General features: G+C 42.9%; 1 protein-coding gene across 1 annotated transcript; it reads right to left on the reverse strand.

Annotated features, from left to right (window-relative positions):
• Window positions 1-4,947: 4,947 nt before the first annotated feature.
• Pdcl2 (phosducin like 2) lies at window positions 4,948-24,979 on the reverse strand. The gene is made up of 6 exons (XM_032916405.1): window positions 24,868-24,979; window positions 19,169-19,289; window positions 18,485-18,575; window positions 12,150-12,293; window positions 10,787-10,995; window positions 4,948-5,136 (listed from the first exon to the last, which is right to left on the reverse strand). Exons 1-6 carry the CDS (start codon window positions 24,871-24,873, stop codon window positions 4,985-4,987), a joined length of 723 nt encoding a protein of 240 aa, XP_032772296.1. The 5' UTR covers window positions 24,874-24,979; the 3' UTR covers window positions 4,948-4,984.
• Between the last annotated feature and the right edge of the window lie 1,782 nt (window positions 24,980-26,761).

Raw genomic sequence — 26,761 nt, forward strand, 5'->3', positions numbered from 1 at the left:
CTACTCTTATGTTCCACAGTCGTATGTTTGCACACATGGTAAGTCTTCAGAACTGCGTCTGTGGATAAGCCCTTACTACTGTCTTTTGCTGGATCAGAGTTAAGAAGGAAAAGTTAACTTTTATTTTAGCTATCCTGTTCATTTAAAAATAAATGGACAATTGAGAGAGAGAGAGAGAGAGAGAGAGAGAGAGAGAGAGAGAGAGAGAGAGAGAGAGAGAGAGAGAATGGTTCAATGGTTAAGGTCACTGACTGCTCTTCCAGAGGACCTGGGATTCAGTTCTCAGCACCGTCCTGGCTGCCTGCACCTGTCTATAAGTCCAGTTGCAGGGCATTTGCTACACCCCTCTGGCCTCCCTGAACACCAGGCACAGTTGATGTGCAGAGTAACAAGCAGAATAAAATACCCATACACACAAAATAAATAAAATTTAAAATAAAAGGGAAAGGCTATGTTATGGGGATGATTTACACTTGGTTTCACTTGGAAGGAAAACTAATGCTCATGTTTGCCTGGATTAGACAGCTGAATCGTAACTTTATGACAGTAAGGCTTTTCCTTTTGTTCCACAGTCTATCCTGAGCAAGAACTAATCCAGCCATGGAAGAGATTGGAATTGAATGGATAGAACTAGGTAGCTATTTCTTTGATAGGATTTTCCTAGAAAACAGACTCTAAAATAGATCAATGTAGGGTCTGTAGAGATGACTCCCCTGGTAAACTGCAAACACGATCCAGGCACCCGTGTGAAAGCCAGGTGTGGCCTTGTGTGGCTCGAATGTTAGCACTGGGAAGCAGAATGCAAGGACCGAGTAATGGGGACAGGGGAGCTCTTGCTCAGGCAGACCAGCTTTTCTCTGAGAGGCCCTATCTCAGAAATTGAGGTAGAGGGCACCTCTGACCTCTACATGCACATTCACAGGCATTCACACCTGTACACACATGGGTGCGCACATGCAAAATGTCTTAATTTTATTTATGAAACCGTATTTATTTCCTTCAATGTGTCTTTTTTTTTATTCTTTATTTATTTTTTAGTGTTAATTTTTTTCTTTACTAACTTGACTATTTCTTATTTACATTTCGAGTGTTATTCCCTTTCCCGGTTTCCGGGCAAACATCCCCCTAATCCCTCCCCCTCCCCTTCTTTATGGGTGTTCCCCTCCGCATCCTCCCCCCATTACCGCCCTCCACCCAACAATCACGTTCACTGGGGGTTCAGTCTTGGCAGGACCAAGGGCTTCCCCTTCCACTGGTGCTCTTACTAGGCTATTCATTGCTACCTATGAGGTTAGAGTCCAGGGTCAGTCCATGTATAGTCTTTGGGTAGTGACTTAGTCCCTGGAAGCTCTGGTTGGTTGGCATTGTTGTTCATATGGGGTCTCGAGCCCCTTCAAGCTCTTCCAGTTCTTTCTCTGATTCCTTCAATGAGGGTCCCGTTCTCAGTTCAGTGGTTTGCTGCTGGCATTCGCCTATTTATTTGCTGTATTCTGGCTGTGTCTCTCAGGAGAGATCTACATCTGGTTCCTGTCGGCCTGCACTTCTTTGCTTCATCCAGCTTGTCTAATTGGGTGGCTGTATTTGTATGGGCCACATGTGGGGCAGGCTCTGAATGGGTGTTCCTTCTGCCTCTGTTTTAATCTTTGCCTCCCTATTCCCTGCCAAGGGTATTCTTGTTCCCCTTTTAAAGAAGGAGTGAAGTGTTCACATTTTGATCATCCGTCTTGAGTTTCATGTGTTCTGTGCATCTAGGGTAATACAAGCATTTGGGCTAATAGCCACTTATCAATGAGTACATACCATGTGTGTTTTCTATGATTGGGTTACTCACTCAGGATGATATTTTCCAGTTCCATCCATTTGCCTATGAATTTCATAAAGTCATTGTTTTTTTTATATTTTTTTTATTATTATTAACTTGAGTATTTTGTTATATACATTTAGTGTTATTCCTTTCCGGTTTCAGGCAAACATCCCCTCCCCCTCCCCTTCCTTATCGTGTTCCCTCCCAACCCTCCCTCCCTTGCTTCCCTCTCCCCAACAGTCTAGTTCACTGGGGGTTCAGTCTTAGCAGGACCCAGGGCTTCCCCTTCCACTGGTGCTCTTACTAGGATATTCATTGCTACCTATGAGGTCAGAGTCCAGGGTCAGTCCATGTATAGTCTTTGGGTAGTGGCTTAGTCCCTGGAAGCTCTGTTTGGTTGGCATTGCTGTACATATGGGGTCTCGAGCTCCTTCAAGCTCTTCCAGTTCTTTCCTCTTAGCACAGCTTTCATTGTGTCCCATAAGTTTGGGTATGTTGTACCTTCATTTTCATTAAATTCTAAGAAGTCTTTAATTTTTCTTTATTTCTTCCTTGACCCGGTTATCATTGAGTAGAGCATTATTCAACTTCCATGCATATGTGGATGTTCTTCCCTTATTGTTATTGAAGACCAGCTTTAGCCCATGGTAGTCTGATAGGATGCATGGAATTATTTCTATCTTTCTGTATCTGTTGAGGCCTGTATTATGACAAATTATATGGTCAATTTTGGAAAAAGTACCATGAGGTGGTGAGAAGAAGGTATATCCTTTTGCTTTAGGATAGAATGTTCTATAAATATCTGTTAAGTCCATTTGGTTCATGACTTCTCTTAGTCTATGTCTCTGTTTAATTTGTTTCCATAACCTGTCCATTGATGAGAGTGGGGTGTTGAAATCTCCTATTATGGTGTGAGGTGCAATGTGTGTTTTGAACTTTAGTAAGGTTTCTTTTATGTATATAAGTGCCCTTGTATTTGGAGCATAGATATTTAGGATTGAGAGTTCATCTTGGTGGATTTTTCCTTTGATGAATATGAAGGGTCCTTCCTTATCTTTTTTGATGACTTTTGGTTGAAAATCGATTTTATTCAATATTAGAATGGCTACTCCAGCTTGCTTCTTCAGACCATTTGCTTGGCAAGTTGTTTTCCAGCCTTTTACTCTGAGGTAGTGTCTGTCTTTGTTCTGAGGTGTGTTTCCTGTAGGCAGCAAATTGTTGGTTCCTCATTGCATATCCGTTTTTTAAATCTGTGTCTTTTTATTGGGGAATTGAGTCCATTGATGTTGAGAGATAATAAGGAATAGTGATTGCTGCTTCCTGTTATATTCGTGTTTGGATGTGAGATTATGTTTGTGTGCTTGTCTTCTCTTTGTTTTGTTGCCAAGACGATTAGTTTCTTGCTTTTTCTAGAGTGTAGCTTGCCTCCTTATGTTGGGCTTTACCACTTATTATCCTTTGTAGGGCTGGATTTATAGAAAGTTCTTGTGTAAATTTGGTTTTGTCATAGAATATCTTGGTTTCTCCATCTGTTAATTGAGAGTTTTGCAGGATGCAGTAACCTGGGATGGCATTTGTGTTCTCTTAGGGTCTGTATGACATCTCTCCAGGATCTTCTGGCTTTCATAGTCTCTGGCGAGAAGTCTGGTGTGATTCTGATAGGTCTGCCTTTATATGTTACTTGACCTTTTTCCCTTACTGCTTTTAATATTCTTTATTTTGTGCATTTGGTGTTTTGACTATTATGTGTCGGGAAGTGTTTCTTTTCTGGTCCAATCTATTTGGAGTTTTGTAGGCTTCTTGTATGCCTATGGGTATCTCTTTTTTTAGGTTAGGGAAGTTTTCTTCTATGATTTTGTTGAAGATATTTACTGGTCCTTTGAGCTGGGAGTCTTCACTCTCTTCTATACCTATTATCCTTAGGTTTGATCTTCTCATTGAGTCCTGGATTTCCTGTATGTTTTGGACCAGTAGTTTTTTCCGTTTTACATTATCTTTGACAGTTGTGTCAATGATTTCTATGGAATCTTATGCTCCTGAGATTCTCTCTTCTATCTCTTGTATTCTGTTGGTGATGCTTGTATCTATGGCTCCTTGTCTCTTCCTTTGGTTTTCTATATCCAGGGTTGTTTTCCTGTGTTCTTTCTTTATTGCTTCTATTTTCATTTTTAATTCCTTCAACTGTTTGTGTTTTCCTGGAATTCTTTCAGGGATTTTTGTGATTCCTCTCTATAGGCTTCTACTTGTTTATGTTTTCCTGCGTTTCTCTAAGGGAGTTCTTCATGTCTTTCTTGAAGTCCTCCAGCATCATGATCAAATATGATTTTAAATCTAGATCTTGCTTTTCTGGTGTGTTTGGATATTCAGTGTTTGCTTTGGTGGGAGAATTGGGCTCCGATGATGCCATGTAGTCTTGGTTTCTGTTGCTTGGGTTCCTGCGCTTGCCTCTCGCCATCAGATTGTCTCTGGTGTTATCTTGTTCTGCTATTTCTGACAGTGGCTAGACCATCCTATAGGCCTGTGTGTCAGGAGTGCTGTAGACCTGTTTTCCTGTTTTCTTTCAGCCAGTTATGGGAACAGAGTGTTCTGCTTTCGGGCGTGTAGTCTTTCCTGTCTACTGGTCTTCAGCTGTTCCTGTGGGCCTGTGTCCTAAGTCCACCAGACAGGTCGTTTGCACTAGAAAAGTTGGTCTTACCTGTGGTTCCACTGCTCAAGTTGCTCGTGGGGGGCTGCTTTTGAGCTCTCTGTGAGGGCAGCAACCAGGAGGGCCTGCACAGCCTTTTCCAGGAGCCCCCATGCACCGGGGTCCCAGATGGCGTTAGGTGTTTTCCTCTGGAGTCAGAAATGTGGGCAGAGTGTAGTCCCTTCTGGCCTCCCAGGCGTGTCTCTCTGTATGTCGGTATGTCTCTGAAGTTATTAGGCAGCACAGAGCACTGCAAGTACTTGTTGGTTTTTGTCCAACAGGAGTCAGAAAAAGTAAGCCACAAAATAGTAAGGAGTAAATATTCATATTTGCAAGAGACAATATTCTTAAATACCTGAAAATTTTTCAATCGACATGTAGGCTATGATTCTTACATAGGAATGAAAACAAGGTCGATTCATTTATATCTTATAAAGTCAACAAGAAACAAAGCACTCAGTGCATTCCCCTATTGTAAAGCTCTTTATTAACCAGCTCTACTTGGCCTCAGCATCACTGCCAGAGCTGTCACTGTCATAGATGGAAACGTTCCTAATGGAAGACACCATCATATCTGCAATGCCCTTTTTGGGGTTTTCTTCCAAGTCAGTCTGTATTGCTCCAACTTCTGATAGTTTCCATTCAAGTTCTACAATAGATAAAAACCTATCATTAAACTGGATAAAAATCTTGGAAAATTGAAACAGAAGTTGACTTTGATAAAATTAGCATGGAAATTAAGGCTGGCGAAATGGCTCATCAGGTAAAGTGCTGGCCACCAAGTCTGACAGACAACCTGAGTTTGATCCTAAGCTACACATGGTGAAGGAAGGAAACTAACTTCTGAAAGTTATTCTATGCGCTCTCTCTCTCTCTCTCTCTCTCTCTCTCTCTCTCTCTCTCTCTCTCTCTCTCTCTCTCTCCTCTCTCCTCTCTCTCTCTCTCTCTCTCTCTCTCACACACACACACACACACACACCATGCACACTCTGACTTGCCAGTACACACACAAACACCATGCACACTATGATATGCCAATGCACACCCATGATAAATGTACAAGACTAATAACGTGGAATTGAAAATACATTTAAACTGAATGACAAAGTGTTAGACTATCAGAATTACATTGGCCAGAATTACTTAACAGGGGAAATGGGTAGAATGTTCATCTTAAAATGACTGAAACTAAGGTCAAAAGTGTACACCAAGAAACCAATAATCCAAATGTGGTGGGTCACGCTGTAATCCCAGCATCTAGGAAGCGGAAACAGAGGAGCCAGGCCCTGCACATAACAAATAAGGGGGGGGGGAGAGAGAGAGAGAAAGGAGGGAGAAAATGGTGTAAACTTGAGGAGAAGCATGAAGAAGGGACATAATAGCAGAGTTTGGTAAAAATAGGAAGGCAGAAGCAATGGAGAGGGCCGGGAAATCAGAATCAGATTTTCTGAACAAGAAGTAGCATAGCTATACGTGCTGGGTAGTCATGCTACGAGATAAGGAAGAAGTCAAGTCACAAAGAATCCATATGTGTAACAGCCAAACTGACAGGAAGCCATCCTCCCCTGGGCATCAGATGGATGAACACAAAGTAAAATCCCTCACAAAACCACGCCCCAGTATAGGTGCACGTGACCAAGCAATTCGGGAAGATCGAAAGTCCGTGTTAAAAAGAGAGCAGGCTGACTGGGAAGAGACACACACCAACACTTCTGAAAACAAGTAAGACCGTCAATGGGAGAATTTTTTTGAGGAAAATATAAATTACCAAAATAGATCAATAACAAAAAAAAAAAAAAAAAAGAATACAAGGTGATGTCTCTTCATGCCTGTCCATGGAAATCTATCATTCTCTTATGTTTATTAACTAAATCCTGTATAACAGCATGTTTGTAAAGAAAACTGAAATATATTTTAAACAAAATACCAAAATGGCAATGGCCAATCCATAAATATTCTAATACATGACTTTTCACTCTAAGACTCTAACAGCTAATCCATTAGAAATATTTACATTAATATGAAGCAGCACTAAGTACCTCGTTCTATTCATACGAAGACAAAACGACACCCTGGCAGAACAGAGCAGAGATCCCAGAAATAAACTGAATCATTTTAAATTCCAGCCAAAAAGGAAACACCTCATTCTGTGCCCCGGGATGCCTATTGTCGAAAATCCAAACTAGCCAGTGTTGGTCAGAGCGAGCTTGAGGGCCTGGGAGCCTTCATATTGTTGAGTAGGGTGTAATGTGGTCCAGCTGCTGTGGGAAACTGTGTGGAGATTTCTAAAGCAACAACAAATGTAAAGTAGAATTCCTGTGTGATCTGTAAACCGCAGCTCTGGTATCAGAGTGGAGACAGGAACTACAGCAGGGGTCAGCAGGGGTCTGTATGTTCATTTCATGGTATCAGCATTAATTGTAAATCAAAGACAGAAGGGAGCTAATGGTCCGTCTATAGAGGAATGTATAAATAAAATGTATTATTTAGCCTCAAGAAGGAAAGAAATTGCAAGGCAAGGCAGCACATCTGTACTTCTACCACTGGAGATGCTAAAGTGGAAGGATCACAAGTTCAAGGCCAACTTGGGCAAGATTCCCTTCTCAAAAAGAAATGTGTAGAATATGTTGAGAAAGATGATTAAGGCTGCAAAAATTCACATTATGTATACTTTACAGTTTAAAAATAAATTTAAAGAGAGAGGGGCATGAAATTTCAGTAAATGGCATTAGGGCAACAGAATAAAATTAGACCCATTCTTTTTAATACTTCATTACAATGTTATTCAAGACCTAAGCCAAAAATAAAGCCATTAAAAGAAAATATAGGGAGATAATATAATAGTATTTTTAAAGGGAAGCATGGTAAGTATAATCTAAAAAGATCGATAAATTTCACTATCCTAATATAATTTTGCCTGACAATTAAAACGTACACCTAGACCTAGAGCCTTAGCTGTTTGAGAGGCAAAAGAAAGACTGTTTGAGCCTAAGAGTCTGAAGCCAGACTTTGTATCAAGGGGGGTGGGGGAGCAATGTTGGCCTGCAAGTGTAACTCAGTGGTAAAGAGCTTGGCTCAACCACATATACCCACACATATACCCAGGGAAGAGCAGCCTGAGGCGGTAAGCTCCCGAGAACCTGTGAGGGATGCGGTAGAAGCAGTGGACAGAGCTCCACACACTCGTCACTCAACAAAAAGACAAAGCATGAAGAAGAGAACAAATGACCTACTAAAGAACGCTTCACTCCACTACTATTCCAAATTTAAACGGCACAGGATATTTTTGTAGCACTGACATTATAACTCAGAGGTAGAACACTTGTCTAGTATGCCCATGGCCCTGGGTTCAATCCTCAATATTGCCAAAACCCAACACCATATACAAAATCGTGCCAGCAAAACAATTTTAAGATCTGATATGTGGAAACTCGCATACAGAGCCAATAAGGGGAGATGTCAATACTCTCATTGGTAAAGCCTTTGCTTCTTTTCCTGTTGCTGTGATAAAATACTCTGACAGAAGAAACTTAAGGGAGAAAGGGTCTCTTGCGTTCACAGTTCAGGTCAGAGTCCATTATGTGTGCAGTTAGGGGACAGCAGTGAGTACACGCGTTCAGCTGGCTTTCTCACTCGGACACACTCCAGCATCGTCTGCCTCGGGAACGGAAGCACCTCCCAACTGACATAATAAGCAAGTCCCTCTGAGACATTCCCAAAGTCCGGCTCTCAGCTGGGACTTTTATCAAGTAGACAGTTAACACCATCGCAGACACCTTCCTAGTACAGTTAAAAAGTGAAGAATCGGGCTGGAGAGATGGCTCAGCGGTTAAGAGCACCTGACTACTCTTCCAGAGGTCCTGAGTTCAATTCCCAGCAACCACATGGTGGCTCACAACCATCTGTAAAGAGATCCAATGCCCTCTTCTGGTGTGTCTGAAGACAGCTACAGTGTACTTAAATATAATAAATGAATAAATCTTAAAAAAAAAAAAACAGTAAAAACTCCAAAAAGAGATTTTTTTTTCACTGCTGGGCACAAGGATGGTCAAGAAGAACAGTCATTAGAAAACTAAGACTAGGGGTTGGGGATTTAGCTCAGGGGGTAGAGCGCTTGCCTAGCAAGCACAAGGCCCTGGGTTTGGTCCCCAGCTCCAAAAAAAAAAAAAAAAAAAAAAAAAAAAGAAAAGAAAAAACTAAGATCAGCTCACATCCTCTCAGAAAGGGAACGACAAACACAAAAAAGTGTACTTAATGAGAGAAGGATACAATTTAAAGTTATTAAGACATGAAAAAAGAAGTTTAGAAAACTATCATTGAGGTTTAAATATAAGTTTCAGGATGATATACTGCCATTTACTGAATAGTTTCAAATGTATAATATAAACACTCCTTACATTTCTATGTGTATACATGTATATATGTGTTGTATGTGTATTAGTTTGAGTGCTAAAATACATATATGTATATTCATGTATATATTATGGCTAAAGAGTAAGAAAATGATTCAGGGGTTGGGGATTTAGCTCAGGGTAGAGCGCTTGCCTAGCAAGCGCAAGGCCCTGGGTTCGGTCCCCAGCTCCGAAAAAAAAGAAAAAAAAAGAAAAGAAAAAAAAAAGAAAGAAAATGATTCAGTCCCTCAAAACATAAATATAGAATGACCATATGACCTAGCAATAGAATTTTGGGTTTATTTCCAAAATTATTGAATAGATAATCTGTACATCCATTTTTAGCAGCATTATTCATAACAATCAAGATGTTCACCCATCGATGAAGGATGAATACCTATGCAGACACTGGGACACTGTTCCGACCTAAATGGAAGGGATAAGCCTTGACCACTGTGTTGAGCGATGCTTATAAACAGGCACAAAGGGGAAAAGCCCCAGTGTTGTCCTACTTCTATGATGTGTCTTAGGTCATCAGCTTTATAAAGACAAAAAGTAGATTGGTAGCTTCCAGGGATGGGAGTGTGGTGGTTTGAATAGGTTTGGCTAAATAGTGGAGGTGTGGCCTTGTTGGAGTAGGTGTGGCCTTGGAAGAAGTGTGTCACTATGGGGATGGGCTTTGAAGACCCTCATCCTAACTACCTGAAAGTCAGTCTTCTAGCAGCCTTCAGATGAAGATAGATGGCCTGCCCAGATGCAGCCATGCTCCTGCCTTGGTGATAATGGACTGAACCTCTGAACCTGTAAGCCAGCCCCAATTAAATGTTGTCCTTTCTAAGAGTTGTCTTGGCCATGGTGTCTGTTCACAGTAGTAAAACCCTCAGACAGGGAGGGAAGGTTCCTGTTTAATGTGTCTAGAGTTTCATTATACAAGATGCTAAGAACTGTAGAGATGGATGAAAGTGACAGCAACACACAATATGAATGCTTCAGCTTCATGAAGTAGGTTAAAACGGTATCCAGGCATCCGAAAGACAAAGGGATAACTTCAGGAGGAAAAAAAAAGGTTTAAAAAGAGTCCTATGCTGTATGCTATAGGAAAGAAAGTAATAGAAAGAAAACTGTTTTTCCTCACCTGTTCCACCGATGAAGACTCATGGGGAATTATCAATCAACAAAGCAGGGGGCCACGGAGAATGTGCAGGGCAGAAAGTCCACAGAGAAGAGGAAGAGTCCAGGAGTATGTGGAGGTTGGGATAAATGCAAGTGAGGAGACCGGGGGAGGGGGTGGTGGCTAGGGATTAGACCAGGAGGATAAGTAAAGATAAGGGATGTAGGTACAAGGAAGGACTATTCCAGACAGTGTGAGCACAGAGGGGTGTCTGGGATCTGTAGGGACTGAGCCCAGCCTGGCTAAAGCAGACATTATACAGAACTGCCAAAGAGTTACAGAGATGGACTGGATTCTACACCTGATGATTTACACTTTAAAGTTATTTTAGACAGACATCATTAAGAATTTTAAGAGAAAGGTGCTATGATATAAATGACAAGAGGACAGCTGCTGTGGAGAGAATTAACAAGGGAATTGAATGGGGGCTGGAGAAATGGCTGGAGAGACAGATCCCAGCACCCACATGGCAGATCATGGGTGGTTGTAACTCTAGTTTCAGGGACTGTGCCACCTGTTTCTGGCTTCCCTGGGCACTGCACATGCACATTGACACAGGGACACAAACACACTAGGCACACAAACTCATGCACACTAAAATGATTGTTCAAATCTTAAGAAGAGAAGAAAATTAAGGGGGAAAACTTAATCTCAAAAAAAATAAACTTTCATACTTGTTCATCTAGAGAAGTTTTCACTCGTTAGTTTTGTAAACATTTAGAAACAAACATCATTACCTTCTAGCTTGAGATTTATCCCTCCACATTCTATAACTCCAATGAATTTGCCTTCTATCTGACCATTTTTATAAGCAAAAATTGTTGGTAAACAGTTGTCATGGTAGTGTTCAATGCAGCTATTCACGATGGCTTTAACAAATTTGGTTTCTGGAAACTTTCTTGCTAGGACACTCAGATGCTGGTTAACCACCAAACACATCGGGACACTAAAGAGTAAATATACACAGTATACTTCAAACACAGACCACTCTTCTTAGGCTAGTGAAATTAATAAAATCTCTTTTTTGCACAATATAGATCTTTACTTTTTATGTAAAAGCATATTTATGTCCTGTGCTGTGACCTTTAACAAAGATGTTCTGTATTAGAGTCCTCTGATTTTTATTGGAAATTCCACTACTGTCTGGGAATGATGCTAGTACCATGGGAGTCTGGTACCTAATTTGGTAAACTGTATTCCACTTAGCATCACTTTGAGCCAGTTCCTAGATGAAAGACCATAGCAACACAAAGAAAAACCATGATGTGTGTAGGGAGTCTGGGTCAGGCCTAGGCTGAAATGCAAGGATCTGACACTTGTCACTGATTGGGTTAATGTCCCAGGTGCTCATATCCAGAGTTCTTAATCTCACACTTCTTTGACTCCCCTTACACTAATTGATCATTTCACCCACAGTCTTCCACATCCTGAATCCCAGTGTCCAGAGTAATTTCTCATCTAAAATTTAAAACTGATTGAAAGCAGGATCCCAACCTTCCAGTGCTTCCTGCTTCATTCATCACAGAACTCACCCACCCTCCAACCCACTCCTAGTCTATCAGGATGAGCTTGAGCAGATGAGGTCAGAGCTGACCCCGCCCACCCACCCCCAAATATACACCTTCACTTTCTTCCACACCCCTTGGCTTTAGTTTGTTTGTCTCTCCTGGGTTCTCACTTTCCCTTCTCCGAAGACTTGCCTAACAAGCAGGGCACCCAGGGGTTGATCCCCAGTACACGTAAAACACATCCGATGCTGCTCACTAGTCTCCAACTCTGGCCAGTGGAAGGAGGGTCATGAGTTCAAGACCATGCCTGGCCAAGTTTGAGCACAGATAAGCGGGGAAGGAGAGGACAGATATAGATCTTAATTACCAAACAGTGATAATTTCTCTTACAAATGTAACATTCTATAGATTAGAAATGAAAATATTTTAGCATACTTAATTCCATCCCTAAAGATAAAAATTCTATAATGTATTCATGTGAATACATGTTTCTCTTTCTTAAATATTCCTCATCATAGTCATCACAGACCTTAAAGCTAGGAGTGTTTTGAGAGAATCACAACACCAGCATTCTGAAGTATTGTATGATTACCTTGATCTGTATAGATGAATTATAACCCACAAGTCTTTTTCTGCATTTGTGACTTCATTTACATACTGATTTCCAGAAATTTCTCTCAATTCCCCAAATTTTTGTTTCTTCGTGAGTGCTTTCCATTCCTGTAACCGCTTTTCTCTATAAAAAAAATTACACAAGTATTACATTCTTTTATTTTATTCTCTCCCTCCCTCTCTCTCTCCGAGTATGTGTGTTTGTGTGTGTGTGTGTGTCTGTCTGTCTGTCTGTCTGTGAGTTTGTGTTCCAGGTGCTTGCATGTGCCTAAGGAGGCCAAGGGGCCCCTGATTCCCTTGTATTGGAGTTATAGTCAGTTATGAGCCATCTGATGGGAGCTCCAGGAACTGAACCCAGGTCCTCTGCAACGTTAGTAAGCATCCATAACAACTGAACAATCTCTCCATCACCAAAGTGTTTTTTTATGGTCAATCAATATCCAGTAATAATTTAGAGTAACGAATATGATGCCCATACATATCAGCACTGTGAATGACTGACTGACCCCTAAGGAGCATAGAAATCCATTCTTCTTTTTGTATGAGAATTAGCACTAATGTATGTATGGAGATGGTAAGAACTTTACTACTGACTTTGAAATTATTTTTACTTAAGACTAGGTATTGTGTAACAGGTTCCTGGAGATTGAAACATTCCAACCTGCAGAGAAACTCCTTAAGCAGGAAGGTAAAAAACTCAAAAATAGCTTTCAGGAAGTCCCTGAAATTGACTAGATTCACTAGTCCCCTCCCTGCCAGTGTAAGCAGTAAACACTGCAAGGAAGACTCTCAGACAAGCAATGCCTCAAAGAAGACCCTCAGACCAGACCAGTTGCCTGGAAGAGGTTTAGATCAATTGATGGATACGGGAGAAGAGACTCGAGACCCTGCTGAGCTGCCTGCAGGCCATGCAATGTGCTCCGGGCTCCCTGCTTTGTAAGCTGAACCCATGTGTGTGGGGGGGTAATCCCTTGGTGATGCAACTGTCTTTGAGTCACTTCTGCTCCTGTGAGTAGCCCCAGTGAAACTCATTGGTTCACTGTTGGACTCTGGCGCTTTCTTCTACTATGGGTTTTCCATCTGGGGTGAGTAGATGTTTCCTACCTCTCCAGGACAAGTTCTGTCGCACAACAGTAGGTCATTTAGGTATTGGGCCAGCAAATTATTTTTCTTTTCTTTTTTTCTTTTTCTTTCCTTTCTTTCCTTCTTTTTTTTTTTTTTTTTTACAAAATTATTTATTTGTATTATGTGCATGAGTATTTTGCCTGCATGTAATGTCTGTGCACTGCATCCATGCTTGCAAAGGCCAAAAGGGTGCATTAGATCCCCAAGAGCTGGAATTACAGATGTTTATAAGCAGCCATCATGTGGGTGCCAGGAGCTGTGCTTGAGTCCTCTGGAGAAACGGCCAGTGCTCACAACCTCTGATCCATCTCCCCAGCCTGCTGCAAATTCTTGTGTACTAAAAAGTTTTTTATCAGAATAAATACTCTGAGTAACAGTATACTGTTGAGGCTTGTGGCGTTGTCAGGCACGACTTCAAGTGCGCTAACTAATTTAGTCCTTACAAACATTGATGAAGTCAGTACTATTACCCCCAGTTATATGCCTATAAAATAGCAGGCTGTTATGTAGCCCAAAGCCTTTGCGGACATTATTAAAATAAATTTATTACAGGTAGTGGCAGCAAGGAGATGTTTAAGAATCTGACCTCTACCATCAGACTAAACAGGGTTTAAATGTCCGCTCCAGCAGTGGGCAACTTATTTACCTTTAGATTCTATTTCCTCTATCTTTGCATGACAAAACCCACTAATACCCCATCACATGGGACCACTGGGTATTAAGTGATGTAACAGGAGATCTTCACCATCAACCGACTGCAGTAGGAACCACCCTGCATATGCTGGGAGAGGGTGGCATTTCCAGAAAGGGCTGAGGAAGGAGGGAAGGTCAGTCCTGAATGTAGCAGGCACTGTTCCATGGGCCGGGCCGGGGCCGTCTAAAGAGGAGGGAGCGAGCTGAGCTTCCACGATCATCTCCACCTCCTCCAGTTCCTGCAGCCATGATGTGACTACCGTGTCGGACTGTGCCCTCAGCCAATGAGCCAAAACCAACCTTTCTTTCCTTGGGTTGCCTCTGTGAGGTGTTGTCACGGCAGGAAGACGGAATGTGGTGACTTCTCAGCAGTGTGTGCCAGGTGGGGCTGATAAATGTTTATTATTTATTCATTCACATGGAATGTTAAACCCTGGTCCATAACTCTCAAAGTCTGCATAGTTTGATGATTAAGCCATGCTTGGTTTATTAAGTAAACTCGAGTAGCTACAACACACCTATAGGTTCCTATGCTTCAGTTTGCTCAGGGCACTTCCTCATGTTTCTGTTTATAACGCCATCTTATTTTCTGTATTCTTTTAGAAATGGTTACATTTTAGCATACGTATATATGTATGTGTGTGCCTATGTACGTGTGCATGCGCATACCTGTGCATGCCATTGCACATGTGTGGAGATCAGACACTATCTTGCAGGAGTTGGTCCTCTCCTTCCAGCAGATGGGTTTCAGGGAACAAACTGGAGGCATGGGTGCTAGCTTTCTGTCTAAGCTCCACCCCCACAGTTACCTGGCAACCTAGGTATGACTGACACTATAAAGGAGCCTGCTAGCCTCCTCCCCTCCCCCTCCCCCCTCTCTGTCCCCTCTCTCCCCATTCCCTTCCCCACTTCTCACCACCTGCTCACGGCCTCTCTCTCTCTCTCTCTCCTCTCTCTCTCTCTCTCTCTCTCCCTGTGCCCCTACTACCCTCTTAAGTCCCCTCCCCATTCCCTGAATAAACTCTATTCTATACTATAAGGTCCTGTGGCTGGTCCCTCAGTGGGAAAGAATGGGCCCGCTACTGCACCCCCTTCTCCCAGACCCCCATAGAACATAATCCCCCCTCTCTTTATCTTTTTATTAACACAACATTGGTGCCCAAACCGGGGATGAATCCTCCCTTTATCTTTTTCAAACACATCCATGGGGATTGGCTGCGAGTACCCACTGGGCCATTCCGCCGGCCCTCACTTTCTGCATTCTTGATGTTCTGGAATCTAGAGCTTCGCTAATCCTTCGGGGAACACTCACTCAGAACTAGCTGGCTCCAAGAGGAAGAACAAACGCTTGCCAGACAACACCCCCTTCAAACGCCAGACAGCCAGCCGGCTCTGAGAGCGCGCCCTCGGTTGCCTTTTATTTTCTCTGATTTTTTGAGGCAAGGTCTGGCTGTGTTGCTGGGCCTGGTCTCAGACTCCCTGGCTCAGCTAATCCTCCTACCTTAGCCTCACAAGTGGCTTTGGGCACGTGCCACCATGCCTGGTGTCAATCTGCTCTTTCTGTGGTTGTCGTTTTGTTTTTTTTTCATATAAGGCTCCCTGCCCTAGTCATCCTAGAACCCAGGACCACTCAGAACCCAGCTAAATGATTCAACTGGCCAATCATAAGCCTGCTCACTACTGCCTTGTGTCTCCGTTCCCACAAGGAACAGCAGAGGCTGTGTCAGGGATTTTCTTGAGGCTTTTGATCCTGACCTATTCAGGTGCTTCCTTTGTGGCCCCGCGTGCTGAGGTGCGGCCCTTCCTCAGGAGAATGGTAACTTCCGTGGCAATCATGTCCTGATCACACTAGTATTAAAGCAAACAAAGCCTCCCAAGCCGGCTTCAGAACACGCTGGCCTCATTTTGCATGTTAGAAGCAGCCGGCTGAAAAGTCACTTTGCGTAACAATGAAGTCAAACACAATGAAACCCAAGGAGAATAACAATAGGTCTACAGCTAGGTCCCTTCTTATTGGTAACTGTCAACCTCTCCCTCCCCCTCATCTTCCCTGGCTATTTCACTGGAAAGGTTAACACATGGGCGTTAGGCCTGCTGTCAGAAAGACGGAGCTGTTCAGTGGCCTGCATTTTGCACTGAACAATCAAAGCAATTGTGATTCTCTACACAGACAGAAAGCCCTCTAGCTATTGAGGCAGAAAGGAACTTAACCTGGGAAATTAAGCACTTTGCAAACTTTCTGAGGAGGAGGAGGCCTTAGGCTGGCCAACCAGGAATGACTCCCTGAACAACACTGCAAAACTGGTCTGCCAAGGCTTTCTCTGCTGCAATCCAGAAACTGGGGAATCTAGATTCCGACTGTTGGCCCAAGTATCATATTACTCTGAGACTCAGAGGCACAATGACAACTGCTGGCACCAGGAATCAGGCTCCCTAGCAACGACGGGAGGATGAGAAACCGAAGCCAGAGCAATGGCTCCAGTGTTAGGACACACATTCTAGGTCCACTTAAATAAGCTTTAGGCTTATTTATTTATTGCTCTCCATTTACTATAGCGCTGAGCTCAAACACATGTTACCCTTGCTGCTTTAGCTTCTAGCTCCTGGGCCACTGTAACTCGCATCAAGAGAAAGAGGAAGAAGCTACGTCAAAGAAGACACTTTAGTGTATTTACTACCGAAGTATGCTGCAGATCTGTTCACTGGCGAGTCTAGACTTTTTTCCCCTTTTAGCTGTAGGAACCTTGGGTTTAATTAATTCACTTGCTATTTCACAGCTGGTCATCTACCCAGTGGCATTTGTGTCCCTAATTTGTAGACTAGGTTATTTGTCACCTCTTTATCTTACCCCTCGGCTCGGTTAGAACCTACGCATCATTATAGATTCCTCTGCAGCTTGCAGGAAGACTACTCTTGCAAGCCTCCTTGGGAGACTAGATTGCATCCAACGAGAGAGGAGTGAGCGTGAAGGATCTGTTTCTGGTACTCAGTCCTCTGGTGTCCTGGGCAGTGTCTACACAGATCCCTGACTCCCATGGAATTCTGAGGTACAGGATTCTAAATTCTGATGTAGCCCTGTTGCAAAGTGTCCAGGCCACAGTCACTGCCTGGGAAAGAGCCACCCAAGGGAGCTGCAGGACATGGATCAAAAAGTGAAGGAGCTTGAAAGGAGGAAGAGGAGGCAGGTGGATCTCTGAGTTCCAGGACAACCAGGGCTATGCAGAAAAACCCTGTCTCGAAAAGCAAAACCAAAACAGTTGAAAAACAATCACCATGATTTAACTCAAATATTTTTAATTTATTTTTATTTTATTTGTGTATATAGATGTTCTGCCTACAGGTATCTGTGCGCCACTTGTTTACCTGCTGCCTATGGAAGACAGAAGAAGGGGTCAGATCCCCTGAAACTGGACATGGCTGTGAGCCTCCATGGGCAATGCTAGGAGCCCAGGTCCTCTGAAAGATCAGCCAGTGTTCCAGACCACTGAGCCACCTCTCCAGTCTCAATCAGCTTTTGATCCACACAAATAAACCCTGTATTCATTTACAGTTCCCTCCTATTTGTACCAAGAGCTGATACGTAACAATTTCCTTTCTATTTATACAGCCTTTTTTTTTTCTGATTTGATTCTTATGATATTTTCAAAGTTCATGTGTCTTGTAGCTATTGTAGCACCAAGGCCAGTGATAAGAGAGAGGGTTTGTTTGGGCCTGTGGTTCCCGAGGCTTGACAGTGCATCATGGCACCCAGGCACAGCAGCCAGAGCAGCAAACTGAGAACTCACATCCTCAGCTGCAAGGGCAAAGCAGAGAGACAGTCCCCCCAGAAGCAGGACTATGAATTCTCAAAACCCACCCACAGGGAGGTAGTTCCCCATCGAGGCTGTGCTCCTTCCCCAGACAGAATCACCAAATGGAGACCAGATGTTCAAAGATCTGGCCCCATGAGAAAAAAAAAAAATTCCTACACATTTCATACGACAAGAGCCGCAGGTAACAACCCTCTAGGGAAATTAAAGAAAATTTACTAAAATGAAAAACACACTGGAGGGTTTCACAAATTTAAGCAGGCAAAAGAAAGAGTCAGAAGATCAAAAGGGAGGAAGGACTATTGCTATTATTAACCCAGAAGCACTGACTTAAAAGGAGAACGAAGAGTGAACACTGTCTAAAGGGCCTGCGGGTCCCTGTCCAGCAGGTCAGCCTAGTATTGTGGGAGCCCCCAAAGCAGCGGACTCGTAGAGAGACTCACGATGCTTTCAGAACTCTTGGCTGACAGCTTCCCTAATGTGATTAAAGATGCAAGTTCAAAATCCAACACACCAGATACACTGCAAGTAGGATAAACCCAAAGATACCCACGTACTGACACGGCTGAGTCAAAAGGCAGAATTGTGAAAGCAGCAAGAGAAAAGCAAGTTGCGGCATTAAGTAGATTTTTGTAAGCCTGCCAGCCACGTTCCCATGGAAAGACCCCAGAGCACCACACTGCCGTACCTATATATTTCTATAGCTTTTATGTCTTCTTCATCAAATTCGTCTTCTGCTTCTTTCAGCTGTGCAAGTGTCATCTTCTCATATGGCTTAACTAAAATGGAAATCTTAGGTGATCAAACTGCACAAACATTATTTTTACTTTACAATCAACATCTAGAAAACAAAACAAAGCAAATAAACAAACAAAAAACTCCCAAACTACAACCCAAACTGTAAGTAATGGAGATCAACAGTGCCTTTAGCAAACCCGTAGTGACCAGCTAAAATGTGCCTACACATTACATAAACTGTAATGGGAGCATTTTTTGTTTGTTTGTTTGTTTGTTTGTTTGTTCCCTCAAAGTTCACAGAACTGACAGGACACTTGCAAGAGTAGATGGGAAAATCAATTAGATCCCATAAATTTAGGTTTTCCCCAAGTACGCGTGAAAGGACTAATGATTAAGATACTATGTAGATGAACAAAGAAAAGGTGACTCGAAGTACAGGTAGAAAAACGTCTCTGGTTTCATAGCATTGTCTCTGCACTTTTACTAATGGACATGTGCCTTTCGACACACAAATCAGCCATTTTGAATGGACAGGCAGCATGAATATTAAATGGTATCTAATTCCCTCTCCTGTGTTTCATGAGATATATTTTACTCCCTTCAGTGCATGCCCCCTTCATGCAGCCCCACGTACCCATTGCTTCCTCCTGTAAGCGCAACACCATCTCTTCAATTTCATCTTTTGGTTCTTCTTTTGGAGGAAGAATGCCAAAATTCCTTAAAATTTCATTCCATTCTGTATCTTCATTTGGATCCTACACACAAAAAAAGAGTCTTTTAGCATAGTTGTGCAGTGTAAAATGGGCTGATAAAACTGACAGGCATCGGCCTGTCACATACAGAGCTGTCTGTGGAGCTGAGGTTTCAGGAACAAGCCTGCTTCTCCCACCAAGAACGGGGCCGCGTGCTGTGGTTAGCAGGGCACATCTGTCCTCAGCGTACAGAGGCGTCTGTAAAAGGATCGTCTAAGACGATGGCCAGCCGGCTGGTCTGGTAGAGGCACTAACTCAGCACACAAGCCTGGTGGCCTGAGTTAGGTTTCCAGCCCAAAATGTTGGCTCACAATCATCCAAACTCCATCTGTGGAGGCCCAATATCCTGAGCTCCAAGGGCACGGCCTGCACATGGTTTCGATACATACGTGTTTGCCGTTCTGGTCAGGGTCTGTTGCTGTGATGAGACAGCAATCACAATGACAATCAAAGGAATTTGGGAAAGGGTTTACTTTAGCTTACAGCTTATAGTCCTGTGTGAGCCGGGAAACTAGTGATTCCCCAGTGTGTACATTCCTTTTTCTCCTTGGCTTTTGGAAATATGTATGTTTAGAGTTTTTTAGACACTAAAAATGTCAAGAACGGTATACATCAAGGTCCTACCAGCTTTTCTCAGTTTCATAGCTTTAGAAGAAAACACTGGCCTTGAACAATGGCTTTACCTTCAATATGTGTACCTTTGACTCCTAGGAGCAGATATTTTGAACTAACCTCTGACAGGCAGCAGTGCCACGTTTTCAATGAGTCGGGTGTTGAGGCCTGTGACAGGAGACTAGCAAGTCAGCATCTTACTTTCAACCCAGAAGAACACAGCCTAGAGCTTGTGAGCCTGAGCAGTGTGCAAAAGGGATTTTAGTTGTTTTGGCCTCAAGATTTATTTTATTTATTTATGATTTATTTATTTATTTATTTATTTATTTATGATTTGCATACATGTGTGTGTGTATACGTGTGTGAATCTATGTGCACCACACACTCATGCTGTGCCCACAGAAGCAGAAGGCATTAGATTCCCTGAAACAGGATTCACATGTGGTTGTGAGCACTCTGTGGGAAAACTGGAAGTGTTCTTAACACTAGGCAATCTCTCCAGCCCCCTTTTTTAATTTTTAAATGGAAAATGATATTTATTTATTTGTTTATTTTCATACACTATATTCTGATCATTGTTTCCTCTCCCTCAAATCCTCCCAGGTTCTCTCAGCCCATCCAACTCCACACCTTTAGAAAACAGGCAAAACCAAAACTGGAATAATAATAAAAAAAGAAAAAACCATGGTAGACACAGACACACACACACACACACACACACACACAACACACACACACATACACACACTAGAGTGTTTTGTGTTTGCCTTCTACTACTGGGCATGAGGCCTGCCCTTAAATATATCTTACATACCCACTGAGACCCCCAAAGGAAAAAACTACATTGTCCTTTGCAAGTAGTTGTCAGTTAAAGGTAGCTTCTTGGTTAGGGATGAGCGACCCTCTCCACTTCCTCTCCTAGCACCGGGGCCCCTTCTGGCCTGGACCTGTGCAGGCCCTGTGCATGCTACCTCATGCTCTGCGTTCACATGTGTGTCAGTCCTGCTGTGTCTGGAAGACACTGTTTCCTTGGTATCTTCCACACCACCCCCTTCCCAGAGGTCCGAAGGGAGAGATTTGGTGAAGATAATCCACTTAGGGCTGAGTGTTCCAGACCTCTCAGTCTCCGCACACGGTCTGGTTGTGGGTCTCTGTATGGACTCCCTCTCCTTTGCAGGAGGAAGCTTCAGTGGTAACTGAGCGAGATTCTGATCTGAGTGCGGCAGAATGGTGTTAGTGTCATTCTCTGATCTGAGTGCGGCAGAATGGTGTTAGTGTCATTCCACCCCAGACAAGAATATTTGGTTTTCCCTGAAGCCTGTGGCCTGTCCAGTCTTGGGGTTTTGGCAGCCCTTTTCTTTTTAAATATAAAGTCTCACTCGGACACCTAGGTTGGCTTTATGAGCCAGCAGACCCAAATATCAAGTATTTTTTACTTGAAAAAATACATACTATAAAAACAAGCATTTTGGGCATTTATAAACGCACGGTACAGAACGGTAAAGCACGGCCATGCACACCCATCCCACATCCCTTCAGGGCTTCCCATCCCCCAGGAGGACAACTATGGTGACCCCATGTGGATATAGATTCCTTAGCTTTTATTTAATCTTTAAACATTTCTATGGCCTGGGCAGAGAAACATAGATCACTTCACGTTTGTCCCAAGTTATTAACAAACTCATCTCTCCCCTTGAGCTGATTTTACATCATTTTCTCTTAATGAAGGCAAGCATTTGTTTCCAATCCAAGCATTACATCTAGGTGACAGGGGTGCCCCATCTACAGTACTAAGGGGTGTGTCTTCACTTTTCTGTCTTCTTTGTTTCCGGCCCTGGTTTATACATTTGTTCACGTAAGTCTTCAGTTTGTACCATTGTATTCTATTCTCTCTGGTATTAAGATAAATGGGAGTGTTTTTTATTGTTAACATGTAGAAACGTTTTTATAGAAATTTTATGGTCTTTCTTCAACTCCTTCCTGTAGACGTTTTTGGATTACAATGAGCACTTTTGTTTCATAGCTGGCTTCCGTCCATCCCAACACTGGAAATCTCTGTAAGTCATTGTCCTCGCCAGCTCATGACTGCCGCCCGGTTCTTTGGGTGATCTATACCTTTGGCTGGGTTCTGCATGCTGTCTTTGGAAACTGATTGGTGGGAATTTGTAAAGACTGAACACAAAATGTTATTATAAGTCCATGGGAAAGCTGTCATGGACTAACACTACCTGAGGGGCAGGTTTGATCCCTGACCACTAATTGTCAGGACAGCCTGCCTGGGATTCCGCACACAAAGGTCTCACTTCAACCTCCTGCTTGTGTCCTATCCTTGGGTAAATCAGAGACTTCAGTTCTCACTTACTCTGCAAATTGTACCCAAGACCAAACTGCAAATGTATAAATCTTGCTAAAACTGGGTTTGAAGAGTGCAAAACAGGCGTTGAGGGTGAGACACAAATTCTGGAATATAATGTAGTAAAACAGAACTTTATTAAGATGAATATCGCAATGAGGGAATCTCAGAAGGTGGGCTGAAACCCAGGTTTACTTACTGTCTTCTGCTGAAACAAGAGAGGGTCCTGGGAGTTGATTTCTAGGATGAGGCTAGAAAGCAGGGAGGAGTTTGTTCATGCCCATATCAGTATCCTCTCGGGCATCATTCACTATGAATTAGAACCAGCTTTCTGCTACACACACACAAGACTAATATACCACACCTGGAGATTTCTTTAGGGACATCAATTCCCCTTTCAAAAGAATGATTTCTGTTTTCAGAGCTTCTCTTGTAGTACCAGCTCAAAAGAATTCTTATGCTGGAGAGGTTTGGGCTGATAGCATCTGGTCTCCTACGGTCGTACCAGACTTGCCTATTCTGAGGTCCTAGGCACCTTAAGGTTCTACGGTTTTCCATTTCCCCTTCATTCTGATGTAAGTTTTTCTTCATATTAGGTCACATCTGACACATCTAGGGGTTCCCTTTGAGTCTCTTAGATGACCTTGTAGATGCTTCTGCTATAGTTCCCACTCTAGACATTTTTATTTTTATTCAGAAGGATATATTGACCTAGCCAACTGTTGCCAGAAATTCTAGTATCTTTTTTTCCTTGAAACTTTAGTTTTATTCTCTCTCTCTCTCTCTCTCTCTCTCTCTCTCTCTCTCTCTCTCTCTCATATATATATATATATATATATATATATATATTAGGTATATAAATATGTATATACAGATAGATTTAGATATATAGATATATACATATATAGATCTCTGTATGTGTGTGTGTGTCTGTGGTTTGGGGGATGAAATCACATGTGCCGTGACATGTGGAGGTCATAGGGCATTATCTTTACATGGGTCCCAGGAATCTAACTCAGGTCATAAGACTTTGCATCATTGGGGCCAGGTAGCAGGCACCTTCACCCACTGAGCCAACAATCACTTTTTAAGAACACTTTCTGCATTTCACAATCACCTGGTACTTTCTTTCCTTTAGCTCTGTTGGATGCCTTACAAGAGATTACTGAAAAGAATTAGAATCATAGCCAACTTTACCCCTTCACTCCAACCAACCCAGTCTTGACGGCTGCATCTGAGACCGTGTTGTTGACCCAAGAGCCGTCCTTATGCACTGAACTGCATCTGACTTGGGTTTTTCTTGATAAAGCACTCTTCTTGGGAGTCATGGGAGTATATTCTTATAGCTGTATTCAAACTCCCCAACTGCTCTTTTCAAACTGATCTAGACTTCATTTCAATGTGACCTATTATAACAGTGTTCAAGGACGCCCTACCTATGCTTTTAGAATTATTAAGAAATGTTATCTAGCAGAGATAGGGCCCACAATCTATTTTCACAAACGGCGAAGGTATTTTTGCCACACTGTGTGCTGTCTTTATCGTTCTCGCAAACACTCTCATAGAACAGGCCTGTGTTTAAAGCATAAGGAATGCCTGCTGACTAAATCAAGGAACAACGACAACAACAATGGCTAGGAGAGGTCAGCGAGCTGCTGCTTCCCGCTGGTTCCACTTCAGCAGAATTCCCGAAAAGCAGATGGAAAGCCGGGCTAGCTGTTCAAATGCACTTGCTAACAACCGGCCCAATGCCAAAGGACCCGATCCCATGTGAACTGAGGTTAAAATGGCTTAATGAAGTGTAGGATCTACCCGACCGCCCAAAGTTCCCATGAAAACCAACCAACCAATCAACCAACCAACCAGAACAAAACAAAACAAAACACTGGATTCACTTCACTTGGGAGCATGGAAGAGAAATCGATTTCTTATGTCAGAAGTGAGGATTTTACTTTGAGAAAAGGAGAAAAGGGGGTGAGAAAGGTTGGAATGGAGGAACAGAGGGAGGAGATTCTTATTTTTCTAAATTAAAACTATTATAAAGAACTCGAAGGGCTGGAAAGATGGCTCATTGGTTATGGGCACTCGGTGCTCTTAAAAGAGAACCTGAGTTCAATTCCCAGCACCTATGGTGAGTTACGACCATCTGTAAGGAGTTGGTTCTCACTTTCCACTTCGTAGGTGCCATGGATCGAACTCAGGTCATCAGGCTTGGCAGCAAACACCTTAACCCACTGAGCCAGCTCACAGCAATGCACACCCTCCCATGCCTTCTTTTAAAAGGACATGAAGGAGCATAACTGAATCCGCCTGGGACAATGGTACTTCTTTCGTAATTAAAAATTTGCACAGCATTTGGATTTCTAGGACTGGGAGGTAAACAGCAATATTGAACACCGAAGTGTTTCTTTTAACCTCACACTAGACTCACGGATATCGAAAAAACGGCATTCTCTCAAAACTAAACAGAGCCGCACAAAATAGCATCTACCAAGAACAAATGTTAGACCCTACCTCTGCGGACCGCCCACACCGCTCCATTTACACCCCTCAGCTTGGAGCTAGCTGGCTTACCCGGCTCAGGGCTCCAAGGTCACCCTACGGCCTGACCCTCACCTGCATGATGTTCTCTTGTGCCCCTCAAACTTCCTCCAGGCTGGCAGAGGGAACCAGCCAGCTCTGGCCAGTGGTCTCTAACGCTCCAAGGACAGGCCAAGCACGAACGGGACCTCTGCGCATGTGCAACGGTAGCTCAGTTGCCAAGCAACACAGAGGCTTAGTTCCTGGGTCTGTGAGCCCTTGGGCATCAGGTCCTGGGGCATCTGTCTTTAGCAGTGCCTCTCCTGTTAGTCACATGGTGTTCTATTGTGGTCCATTCAATCCTCCTGTACTACACCCGTGTCCAAGACTATTCGGCAAGGTTGAATCGAGTTTTCACAGAGAAAAAATAAATTCCTTGGGGGGCGAGCACTATAGAGGAGTGCTCTGTTGGTCCCATCGTCTGTTTGGAGATGGATTTATTATTTCTTTGGTTATTTATTTATTTTTGGTTTTTTTGAGACAGGGTTTCTTTGTGTAGCCCTGGCTGTGCTGGAATGTACTTTGAAGACCAGGCTGACCAGGCTGTGACTCACAGAAATCCACCTGCCTCTGCCTCCCCAAGTGTTGAGATTAAAGGCATGGACCACCACTGCCTGGCTAGAGATAGAATTTTAAGGGGCATCTAAGCACTGGCCTCAAATTACATTGTGCGCCTCCCCCCGCCCCCCATCCGAGCTTGAACCTAAAATTCCAACAGATTCTCAACAAGACCATAAGCTTCAGGGGCTGCCACCACACACCTGTGATCTACCTCAGGTGGCCGAGGAAGGAGCAGGTGGGCAGAGGACAGCCCCGGCTACAAAGAACCTGTTTTAGAGAAACAAAATCAAAACAAAACAAGAATCACTAAAAGAAAGAACCTCACCCTCTTTAGGAGCTCTGGCTTAGGAGAAGTAGACAGTAGGGTTCTTCTGTGTTTAAGTTAAGAAAAGGATTTTAGTAGGAAGTATTTACTAAGATCGTGGGGAAATTACTACGTAAGTGGTTATGCACCTGGTCCCAGAGATACCCTGGAGAGGATTTTAAAACAAGAGGAAAAATGCACTTAGTGACGCAATTTTAAACTTGGATTCAGCCACGGAACACTTCACCCGCAGTGACCAGTTAGTATTTAGTACCGATTCTACCCATGTTTGACACTGTTCTGTGAAAACACCGCCCTGTGTTTATGTGAAGATTCTTAAAATACACAAGCAATTCATGTCTTTCTGGATTTTTTTCTAGTTTTTTCTTTTTTAGATTTATTTATTTAATGTATATGAGTACACTGTAGCTGTCTTCAGACACACCAGAAGAGGGCATTGGATCCCATTACAGATGGTTGTGAGCCACCATGTGGTTGCTGGGAATTGAACTCAGGACCTCTGGAAGAGCAGTCAGTGCTCTTAGTCTCTCCAGTCGTCTTTCAGGACTTTTTAAAGAGACCCCCCTGCCTAATAATATTCAACTTTTCTTATTTTGACAAAAGATGGTCATGAGAGGGGCAAAATATTGCACATTTTTTTCCTCATGTGCAGAACTTATATTGCTATACCTATCACATATGGCATAAAACCAGAAGACAGATAATTTGGCTGGGAGAAGGGAGCCGAAAAGAGTTAGCAGGGACAGTAGGGGTTACATACGAACAAAGGCAATTCTAAATATGTATGAAATACCGCATGATATAATGTGTATTGACTGAAAGAAATAACTTTAAAATCCAGGTTACTAGAATTACTGTGTACGGACAGCCAATGCTGCCTCGTGCATGTGTGACTACAGACTAGGGGACCCTTGCCATTCTGAGGCCCATTCTGCTGAGACAATTCACTCTTAAAGCAAGATTGTGACTCTTTTCCTCTCAGCTTCTTCTCAACTCATGTCCTTCTCAGGGCTTGGAAGGAAGAGTAATTCAAGAACTTTATGA

This window comes from Rattus rattus, chromosome 11, assembly GCF_011064425.1.
Source record: "Rattus rattus isolate New Zealand chromosome 11, Rrattus_CSIRO_v1, whole genome shotgun sequence".
NCBI lineage: Eukaryota > Metazoa > Chordata > Mammalia > Rodentia > Muridae > Rattus > Rattus rattus.

Bases quoted from the DNA above. Each gene is read 5' to 3' on its own strand.
- Pdcl2 (XM_032916405.1), bottom strand. The intron at 12,294-18,484 runs GTACGGCAGTGT...TTTTTTTTATAG, and splicing joins AAAGCTATAGAAATATATAG to AGAAAAGCGGTTACAGGAAT. The intron at 5,137-10,786 runs GTAATGATGTTT...TATCTATTGTAG, and splicing joins GATAAATCTCAAGCTAGAAG to AACTTGAATGGAAACTATCA.